This window comes from Teleopsis dalmanni, chromosome 2, assembly GCF_002237135.1.
Source record: "Teleopsis dalmanni isolate 2A chromosome 2, ASM223713v2, whole genome shotgun sequence".
Lineage (NCBI taxonomy): Eukaryota > Metazoa > Arthropoda > Insecta > Diptera > Diopsidae > Teleopsis > Teleopsis dalmanni.
In genome coordinates this window covers 182,456,755-182,468,941 of record NC_051847.1, presented here as the reverse complement: position 1 = coordinate 182,468,941, position 12,187 = coordinate 182,456,755, and the positions used below count along the sequence as shown (strand labels likewise).

Genomic DNA, 12,187 nt, shown 5'->3' with positions numbered 1-12,187 from the left:
TTTTAATAATAATAAAAAATACAATGTCGTATCAAATGATTTACCTATGTGAGATTTTCTATAATATTTACATTGATTAAATCGGCTCTACAATATTTCTTTATAAACATAAAAATTATAATAAAATAATTAATTACTAAAATTTTTACTGGTTCTAGTTTTTTATAAGTACTCGTAGTAATCATTCATATTATCTCAGAGAGAGATAAGGGTTAAGATAGATTCTTTTTCAAAGCGCGCTTTTCAAAATGAGCAAAACTGCAAATCAGATACAAAACTATAATTGATAACATTTTTTCTAGAATTGTTGTTTAAATAATTTATAATAATAAACATGGGCAATAACAAACATTGCAAAATATTGTAAATATTTTGTTGTTTGTTGTTTTTACTTTCCTTGTGTTAATTGTTTTGTTTTAATCCAGTTGTTTTCTTACAACGTAATATTAGAAAATTTGTAATAAAAACAAAAACAAATGACTAAACTAATTATAATACCATTCTAAGAAACTTATATTACATTTCTAATAAATTATAATCAATTTTAACATTAACTAAATTTTGAAAAAACCCTTATATTAACAGTAAAATCTAAAAATTTGTTTATATTGCAAATCCGCTATAAACTGACATACTTAGACTATAAAAAAATTTTTTATATGTAAAGTAATCTAGTAATATAAAGTTATTATAATTTTTGTATTTTCTTTTTTATTAAATATTTTAATTTATTTATAATTTTTTTTTTTGTTTATTTCAGAATTAGCAATCGCTGCCATTTAATATAGGAATTTTAAAATTCCTATCTTAACCTTAAATTTTCTACATTGGTCGAGTATATAAATACTGCAAAGCTGCACCTCATAAATAATCCGTTTGCCATCATGGACGGCTTTGCACACGATTGGCCTACGCCATCACATGCAGATAATGCGCTGCAGATGGACCTAATTGCTGAACTGCATGCCGATTTTGAGCCACAAACTAGAGCAAGATCGAATACGTGGCCTTGCCCAAGACCAGAGAATTTTGTTGAACCACCAGATGAGTTAGATAGCACAAAAGCAAGCAATCAGCAATTAGCTGGTGGAGGTAAGATATTAATATACTATATATATACTACTGTTAATAAATTGTTTTAAATAAATGTCATTCTTAGACCTTACAAGCCCTTATTGCAGTTGTATGAAACAATTTTTTGTAGTTAAGTAATTTGTTAAATTTTCTTCTAGTATAAATAAAATAAGATTTTATTTTACGCATAGCGGAACTTCTTTTCCCACAAGGATGTTATGAACTGTTTCACTTTATATTCCACGATTTTTACTTATAGATTAGATCTTGAAAATTCACATCAAATGCAGTAGTTAAGCGCCATCGTAGAGATTGATAATGTGATGCCACATCCTTTTGCAACAGATCGGATTTATATACAATAATTTCAAAAGAGAATTATCAGATATTGTTGTTGTGTCCTTGGCAGGCTTAGTGACTGAATAGCACTAAGTTGTTTGTGTGTTAACGAATGGTTCCGGGACATAAACTTAACAATTTTTGAAATCAATATTAGTTTATCATTCACTAAGCTTTTTCATTCTTCTAGCAAAAAATAAATGGTACTTCTCTGGAAGTCATCTGGAAATATGGATTGGAAATTGTTTTTATTAGTATCGGTAGTGGTGATGTTAATATACAAATTTAATTATGTTAATGATTAATTTAAAAAGCCCTCTCAAATGAAGCGATTTACTGGCAACAGTGTAAATTTCAAAGAGTTTTTAAAATAAATTATTCTTATAATACCGGAACAGCGAATATTTCATTGAAGAGCAAAGAAAGTATGTGGGTCCATCGAAGTAGCTTTAAATTTCCGATCCCAAAGAAGTTCAAATGATATAACTACTTTCCTCTCTCCGTTGCACACAGCACAAATCACTGAAGGTGAACACATTTCCGTAGTATTGTAAAAATTGTCCTGATCCAACGGATGTCTGAAAACAACCACTGGCTAAACAATTATTTGTCACTCGTAAATATATCTTTTCTCAACTGCAGCTCTACTCCCCCTGACATCTTCCAAAAATTTTCATCTCCAAACATTCACACGCATTTAAACCCTATTAAAATTTATGACTCTTTCAGGTGGTAAGATTTCATTATCTGTACCTAGTGTATTTCCATCCATCTCGTTTTCTTTAATTAAAATAATTTTTACTCCCATATAACTATAAGCTATTCAGTTAAGAGAAATGTTTTCTAAATAATTTGTAGTGAAATTAGAAATACTAATATGAAAACAGGTGCAATTATAATATATATGCAATATTTTATTTACCATTTAATCTATAATTATTAATTTTTGATACATTTTTAGATTCACAACAAGCCGTGCCAAATGTAAATGCTGCAAAAAAGAATTCATCTCGTCGTAATGCATGGGGAAATCTCTCCTATGCGGATCTCATAACGCACGCTATTGGTTCAGCACCTGATAAAAGATTAACATTAAGTCAAATATATGAATGGATGGTGCAAAATGTGCCTTACTTTAAAGACAAAGGTGATTCAAATAGTAGTGCTGGCTGGAAGGTAAGAATATTATATTACTTATTACATTAAAAATTGCGATTTCTAGTTTTGGTTAGAAATTGGATTTAGTTTTAAATCTAAACTGAAAATTTTATGCTTATGTGAGTTTATCAATACAATAATGTGGACTATAGTAAGTCCAATTTATTTTGATGATAGTGATAAATAGAAACTTCCAATTGTCTACAGAAATAAGGCTTTTAATATACAAATTCTCAACTATAAGTTTTATTAAATTGTTAAGAATTGTTAAGAAACAAATCTATTAAGCCATGTTCCTGCACACGTATAAATATCCTATTGTAGCCTATGCAACTTTAGTATAGACCCCACTACTTTGCAAGACCCATGGAAATAATATTCAATTATTTCAAAACACGGGTATCCGGATTGCTACCGGCTACCATCGCATGTCATATGTTGACTACCTTCGTGCAGAATCTAAAATAAAAATCAACTAAAAGAGAATAATCAACTACTAATTAAACAATATCTATTATTTGAATGGGATTTTCTTTAGTAGAGTCTGACTTCCTAGATGCACCCGTCGATTGTTTTTTTTAAATTATGTTTACATGATAACTGATTGCCATGGTAGCAACAACAAAGCATTCAAATAGAAACATAAACTAACAGACTTTCACATCGATGCAGTTTTCTCTTTGAGACCAAAGTTGCATAGAAACGAAGATCTCCGACTTATATCTCCCAGGAAGCATAAACTGTCATAATCTAATTCAGATCAGACTATAGCCATGTGGGCTAAACAGTCATTTCCTCATCCGCTCCTTACTCTAAACAACAGTTCTTCTTTTAACTCTACTCTCACCTAACCATGTTTTAGCCCATTTATTTATATTTGAAATTCATTTCATGATTCCTGTTAAATTAATCCCCACGGGGCTGTCTATTTGTACGACAGTCTACTTCTTTAGTATTTTAGTTTTTGAGCTAATCTAATAGAATTTTGTACATTAGTTTTTATTAAAATGGTGCCTAATAGTCCTTCTTTGACATGACTGTATTCTAAGACGATGTATAATTATTTTTTTTTTCAAAAACTAATAGGTCATATATCTGAAACCTGTTATACCTAATCTATAATGTAACAATTTAATTTCTATTGCATCTAATAATATTTTTTGTCAATTTAATTTAAACATTTTTGTATCTTTAATGTATGAATATCAAGTACACGTGTACCGTACTCAAATTTACTCAAATCAAATATAAAATATATTAATTAAATCTGATTGCATTACTCCCCATTCGTCTATCTAACCAACACTCCTTTGCGGCTATGATTGTCAATGAATATTTAATTGCTTTAGGCTGTTCAACGTCGTATATTTTATTATATAATAAAATAATTGAAGTATATGTTGTGTCAATTACAATATAATGATTATTTGTCGTAAATCGGGTCCCCAGAAAATATATTAAAAGTCATATCAACTGCGAAATATCACTGTGATTTCAATTCCAAATAGTGGAAGTGGCATTTACAATACAAAAAAAAAAAATAATAAAAATAAAAATAAAAACTGGTTACTTTACAGCAGCAACGACGAGTTGAAATACCACAGAACTAGCAGCGATTAGTTGCAGGCAGTCCTACTATTCGCTATTCAAGAGCTCCGGAGGGGTAAGACGTTAGGCGACACTAAGCAGGCCGCATTTTTAAATTGAAAGTAGCTTGAATTGTGGCATAAAGACCTGTTAAACCGTTAAGCTGCACAATAATTCAAAATTTAATTAAGGCACTTTAAGTGTGTCTTCGTTTGACTGTCGGTCCAGTCATGCAACCGTCCATCCCTTCATCCGCTCGTCTATCTAACAGCTGGTCTATTAGCTGCTTTTTGCGTGTATTATTTTACGTTGCTGCGTCTGTTGTTTATAAACTGACTCGCATCTCTCCCCTCGTCTCGTTCGCTTTATGCGGATATACATACTTGCAGTTTTCAGCTTGCAATTTGCACTTTGCGGTTTGTTTATTTGTTGCTTTGCCATTTAATTTGCAAAGTTTTTTTGCATTTTGTTTGTTGCTGTTTCCTTGTTTTTATTTGTTTACATTTTTTGTGTGTTGTTGCCACATTTTTTATTTTTTATTTTTTACATTTTTGTTTTTTTTTTTTTGTTTTGTTTTTTACTTCAACTTAATTTGTGTTGTTATTATTATCGTTGCTGTTTTGCAAGTCAAGTTCACGGCCATTGCTTTTGGCTTAGTTCTTTTATTATTACGAATTTGATTTTATTTTCATTGTGTTATTTTTTGCTGTAGTCACTTTTAATTTTTTTTTTTTTTAATTTATGTTGTATCATTTGTTTACATTTATTATAAACAAACAATAAATAAAGAAACTTCAACTTGAATGTTGTAGTGTTTCACTTACAAATTATGAGTTTTTTCGCTTGGTTAAGAGAGCTTTAAAAAGTTGCATAAAAATATAGAAATTTATGGTTTATTAAGTATTGCTTTTAAATAAGCAAAATACAGGGTCTTTGCTTACTCTTATTGGTTTAAATGAAGTGGACAATGCGGCGTGGTGGAATAATTGAAGGATTTGTATCGGAGAATGTTGGGTCCATTTTATATACCATATTTACCGAGAAACAGTGTGTCGAATGTCTATTTGACAAACTCTCAGTCAAAAACTGAAACTTTTACTTCTTAAAAATGGTTTATTTATATATTTTGTTCCGGGTCACTTTTAAGTCTACACTAGATGAGCTAAGTGCGTTTTGTTTAATACTTATAACTTGAACAATAGTAATGAAATTTAACAATTAAAAATAAAATATAATTTAATTATTCTTCAGCTGATTTATGATTTCGTTCTATTATAAAACAGCAAAACCAATTTGTTAATAAAAACTTTCACAGCAAAATTAACAAAACTCTAAAAAATGTACGAACATAAAAGTCAAGAACGGCTTTGGGTCACTTGGCTAATGAACGCTGACTCTGAGCTTCAAATTTGGCAGGATACAAGTTCGATTCTTGTTACTTGCAGCCTCAAAAAATTATTTACTAATAATTAAATATAAGAATTATTTTCAAGACCACTGATGATGGGTATTTAGCAATACTCGAAACAGCTGTATGGTTAGCCAAAAATTCCATTAATTAGAATAATATAAAAAAGAGTTATTAAAATTATTAAAATTTTAATCTTTATTAAAATTTTTCTTTTTACTCGATTCATACATATTCGGGTAGACTTTTTGTTGATATTATGTATTTTAATTGATATTTAAAATCGACAATCTCTTCCATATCGTTTTTGTTGTGTCTCTGATTGAGAAATCATTGCATATATGTTATTTATTTAAAGAATATTTTATATTTCCCAATATATGTTATGTATGTGCATTTCAAATTTTAATGACTTTCATTTTCATTCACACAAAGTAATAAAAATTTAATCATGTATCTTGAAGAAGCAGTAAATGACGAATTACTAATTTCGTAGATAATATCGAAATGTATAGATAATGTTTTCCTATTCATTTTGTTATATCGTTAGATCGTGTAGAGATTGAACGTAAAAAAATTTCAATTTTGTATATTTTAATCAAGATTTTAAGTAACATTAATAAATAAGACTACACTATTGATAAAAACTTTAACAATTTCATAATTAAAAGTAGAAAAAATTTTAGGATTGTTGTATCCAAGGGTGTTGAGATATGAAAGATCTTAAAATAGCAAGGTGTGGAAGAAGAAAACTGTAATTGGGAAAATTTATTTTTAATTGTACTTGTGCTTATTAACTTATATGCACTTAAATTCTTATGGATATAATTATATGCGTTTAATTTTTTAATCAAATAATTATGTTTAATTAATATATGCTTAATTTCATATCAAAACGAAGCACTAATGCTTAAGCACTTAAAATAAAACACAGCAAATATTTAAAACTGTTAATATATTTATATAAAGATTTCTGAGGTTTGTTTTAAAGGGGATTTGAAAAATTTCTATCAAATATTAGGAGGGGGAAAAATATGATTATTAAATCTTTTGGAGTTGATAAATTTTTTTTTCTATTATTTTTTTAAATTTAAAAAACTTATTTTGAAAGAATATATTTACAAAATCAAAATATGATACTCTTAGTTGAGGAATCTTTTTATGTGTTATTATCAATTCCGGCTTATTAAGACTTAATAATTATTTAAAATTTATTTTATTTGTTATTTAATATTTTTTATTTATTATTTTCTTCAATTTTTTTTCTGTTTTTTTTTTGTTTTGTAATTTTTTTTTTAATTTAATCTTCAATTCTTTTTTTCAATTTTTTTATTTTAATTTTCTTATTTTAATTTTTTTTTGTAATTTCTTTTCATTGTTTTGAATTTTATTTTTTTGATATTTTAATTTTCTTTTTTTTTGTTTTTATATTTTTTTTTGTTTTTATTTTGTCTTTTTTCCTTTTTATTTAAATGTTTTTGTATTCTTTCATTGATGGCTATTATATAAAGGTAGGTCATTTGAACTTTGCCAAGGCTACTTAGATAATTAATTTATTATTGATTATGATTATAATGTGATAAATTCAGACATATATAAATAAGACCGCACTTTAACCTATTTTTACTTTTTTTCCTTCAAAATTAAAATGATAAAATATTTTATTGTGGTATTAGTGTAAAAAAAAGTACGGCTAATAAAGCTTATATATAAGTATTGAACGCCGATAAGTGAATATATGATAAGCTGATAACAGCAGTCGACATTAAAATTTAAATACTTTAGAAGTGCTTGATTCAATACACTAAAATTCGACTACATAACTAGATATGTATTTAGTTTAAATAAATTAAAGAATCACATTTGTCAATCTTAAATGTTTTCTAGCTTAAAATATTTCAATCATTTTTGTACAGTATAAACTATCCTTTTTTTTTCTTTTATCTAATTTATAACTTTTAATGACATTCATTAGAAAAAGCATATATAATGATGTATTGTATTTCTGTATACAAATGTATACGAGTAATTATGCTATATTATTTTAGTATATCAAATTTTGTTAAACATTTTTGTTTTTAGCGCAGACTGCGTGTATCTTGCCAAGTCTGGTCTCCAGAGTTTTATTATTTATGTTAATTTTTTTTAAATTAAATTTTGTACTCTGCGCTCAAAATACTTTAAATCTAATTAATATTTTTGGTTTATGGCTAGCGTTGTTGTACTTGTATTTATGTTGAATTTTTTTATATATAATTTTCACAAATATATATTTTTTTCATTTCTAAGAATTTTGTCAGTGATAAAATTGGCGCGATAATTTTATATGAGCACTTGCTTTTGCAGGCTGTGCATTGTTGTCACTTTATTCTCATTAAAAATTGTTTAATTATTATTGCGTTTAAAATTTATTTTATTTAAAATTTTAAAAATTTAAAAAAAAAAATATGTTTTTTAATATATTATAGCATATAAAATTATATGTAGAATATATTATATACAATAGAATTCAGTTTTTTTAATAAGCATCTAACTCGCTTATTATGTGATGTGTTAATATAGATTATCAAAATGTTACTTCAGTATTTAGTCTTTGACTTTTTATTGCCAAAAGTACTTGTCTTAATATTTCAGATATATTGTATATGATAACACGGAAATTAAATCACAGGTAGCTTTGCTAAACTATATTCTTAATAATATATAATTAATAATTAATTATTATGTGAAGAGAGCATAAAATAGAGAAGATAATGTAAAAGAATATCAACCATATTTGTTTGCAGATGGTCAATACCCTGTGGTCCAAATTGTCTTTGATTATATTGTCTTCAAGACTACTGGAGCACAGTGTCCTCATTATCTTGCAAAAGATAATGCAGTAGTGTTACGAAAATAATGAACTTTCAAAAAATAACAGTTTGACTATTTAAGTGTTGTGGTCATATGATATGATGACTTGAGGCTTTTGAGTTCGGAGAATACCTAATGGTCCGAATTGTCAGTGATGATATTGTCTTCAAGATTACCCAAGTACATTCTCTCCATCACTAGTCTGTTGCAAGACTTACAACAAATTTACATTTTTATTATATAAGTTTGTGGTCAAATGGTAGCATTGAGGTTTATGTATTTCAAGAATATACTTGGTGCCACAAATTGTCTTTGATGACATTGTCTTCAAGACTGTCCGCGGACTGTGTCCTCTTTTTTTAGTCTGTGTTGTAATATTGTTACACAAACAACAAAACTATATTATAGTGTATACAAAATAATTAACAATATTTTAGTCAAAAATAACAAAAATAAAACAGCAAAGAGTAGTTCTTCTAAGAGCATGAACGTTACAGATATTGATGCTTCCAGTTTGTAAGACATTAACGCAAAGTATTATTGGAGACATTTTATTCATTTATTCGAATTCGTCGTTGGAGACTACCATATCTTTGAACCAATCGGATTTTTCAAGTATGTTTTTAAGTATTAAAAATTTCTTTGATGACATTTTAAGCCGTTCACAACTAAAATAAATTAGTACATCCGCACAAACGACATGCTAAGAGATCTTAGAATAAAAACGATCAAAAAATACGTAAGGGACAGAGCCCTGAAGTTATATGCGAAAATTGACAGGCTATCTTATTTACCACTATCTAATCTTAGAGTAATCCCTCCCGCACGGGGAGGTACACAGATCTTAGATCAATCACTGAATAATCGTGAAACTTATAGGCAATACATAAATTAGTCAATAAGATGGGTGGGACCCTGTAGTACCCCCAGCTATAAAAGAGTAAAAGTGCCCAGTTGTGCTGACTCGAAAAAAGGATCAACATCAACTAAAATAAATATGAGTTAAATTTTATCCCTTTATCATGATAAATTAAAGAAAAAATGTCTTAAGTTTGTTAATGATGTTTTTTACTAAACTATTTGGGATAAATCAGCTAATACTATTACTGCTGCCTTGTCTAAACCAATGATTGAAAGAATGATTGATAGACAGTAGCATTACACTTAATCCCAAACCACTTCAATATATTTTTAGTCGAAATATCAATTAATGTATCTTCAATATTTTGTATTTTTTGTGTCTATCACTTTTAAATATTCTACAGTTCAGTAGTTTTTTGTTTACATCAAAGTAAGTCTTTTCAAAGCAACTCAACTTGGAATCTGATTTTTTTTCAAGCGGTTAACGTGATCATGAATGTGGTTCCCCCACTACGGTTGAGTTGACCTCCGCGGCTACTCCCCTTGAAAGCCTATTTATATCGAGATAAACTGTTTATTTTAAACATTTATCATAATAAACTATGCAGTGAAGACGTGCAGTAAATCGTTATAAATTACTGATCTCTGTAAATGTAGGGTTTCTAATGTTTTAGATGATATTATAATAACATTTCATTGTTATAATATCAAATCTTTAACATGATAACAGTTTTACGTATCCGATTTTTATTTCCAATTTTTAGCTTATTTAAATATTTAGTATTTAATATATTATGTTATAAATAACTCGTTTTTCCGAGTTTTGAAATAGTAGTATTACATTTATTTCTAATAGGTTTTTAATTTCAAACATACTATGAAAATTTTCTAAAATGTCTGTATAGAAATTGCATATGATGTATCTATCAATTTCTCTTTCATTTACATGAAGTAGAAAATTTTCTTGGAATCCGGCATATGTCTTGCGTGGAATTCACGCTTTTGCCTCTTATTTTCTTCTGAAATTTATTATAAGTTTTTCGGTGTCGTATTCGCGTTTGCAGCAGTGCATTTTATATGAACTTTGCTAATTTATGCAATAACGCGCCGCAGTAGAACGTTGCAAATTCATTGGTTGCGTCTGAGACTTCCTCAATTACATACCACAATCTTGCAAGCTGTCGGTTGAGGTATATCGCAAGCTATACCCACAATAAAAATGTTAGTACAAAGATATCCATTGCCATTTCAAAAATAAATTAATTATATTATTTAAAAAAAAAAACAGATTTTGAAATGACGTAGTTAAATAATATTTTTTTTAATTAATTTATTTTGGTTTACCGCAAATATTTTTACCGCTTGTAAATTGTCACATAAATATTTAAAATTAAAAATTTATTTTATTTAAATTTTTCTTAAATAATTTTTTTTTTTTTATTTAATTCATGCATTAATTAATTTAATTTATTATTTTTATTTTTATTTTATATTGAAAAGAAATTCTTAGTTTCTTGTTGGTTTTTGTGATGGCGTCGTTGCCGTCGTTGCCGTTTGGCCATTGAACTTGTGCCAAGTGTCATCGTTTACTGGTAAGAGTTTTGTCGGTCTGAGATTTCTGCGTTGACAAACTAATAAAAATTCAATTTTATGAAAAAAGAAAACTATTTGCTAAAATTAGTTGGCTTCGCAGTCCGAAGGTAGACTCCAGGGGAAAATTTGAAAAGATTTTATGCTACAACATAAAGCAAAATTAAATTGATTTATTTAGTACCATTTTTATTTAATTAACAATATGTGGCTCATGGTTAAAATTATTTCGATTAAAATAAAAATAATTTTCTTTTTCCAAATTATTTTGTAAATTTCTGACACTTGTCTTATATGTTGAATATATATTTTCATCTGGTTCTCAATAGAACATACAGAAAACTCTAGTAGTAGTCTAAAAATACATACCATTAGCAACTTATCATTCGAATTTTACTCCGAATAAATAAATACTGAAGATTTTAATAAGAACTTTGTTCTATAAATGAATATTCAAGAAAAATTTATTTATCTCTGAAGCACAAAGGTCATCACCAATATCATTTATTTTCTATCCATTTAAAACGGATTGACCATAATAGTCGACTAATGGATAACAGCATACTTCAGCGGATGACTGTACAGAAGTCAGTTGGTTCCAGAGCAAAGATACTATTATAAATTAATATTTAAGGAAAATTTATTGATCGCTACAGCGCAAAGGTAACAAATTCAACGATAAGTTAGAGCAATTGTCACATACTGAAAATATCATCTGTTTTGTATCTGTTTAAGACGGATGTAACATATTACTCAAGCGATAAATGACAGCATACTTAAACAGATATTTAAACAAAGATCAGATGGTTCCATAGCAAAGCTACTCTTATAAGTTAATATATAAGAAAAATTTATTAATATCTAAAAATCGATAATGAGTCTTTTAAATTTCATTATGCAACTATCCCACTATAACATTTTCATCCGTTTTGTATTTATTTGAAATGGATTGATTACAATACTCACATGATAGATGACATCGTACTTAAACGGTTCTTTAAAGAAAAATTAAATGCTTCCAAAGCAAGAATAATATATGGTCGTAAAACTCATAGCTGGATGTAAAAAGATCATTCTAGCTGAACTTAACAATAAAATCTAACTAAAATCACAAAATTAAGACTATTAAGCATGTATATTAGGGAAACACTGCGAGAAAGTTTTGACTCACATTGGGTTATAAAGTTAAAAATGATAATCAATTATTGAATAACCCTTATTGGCAGATTTTTTTATCTTATATCTTATTATCTTCTATATTTTAATATCACTATCCCTTATGTGTTTATGGGTAACAAGTAGCTGTGTAATATGTTG

The 12,187-nt window shown here is 27.6% G+C and overlaps 1 protein-coding gene across 1 annotated transcript in view; it reads left to right on the top strand.

Annotated features, from left to right (window-relative positions):
• Positions 1-12,187, top strand: part of LOC119676320 (forkhead box protein O-like) — a 297,012-nt gene that overhangs the window by 27,468 nt on the left and 257,357 nt on the right. The window contains exons 2-3 of the mRNA XM_038087561.1: positions 761-1,092; positions 2,375-2,589. Coding sequence (XP_037943489.1) covers positions 885-1,092; positions 2,375-2,589 — 423 coding nt within the window. The 5' untranslated portion in view covers positions 761-884. The remainder of the gene's footprint in view (positions 1-760; positions 1,093-2,374; positions 2,590-12,187) is intronic.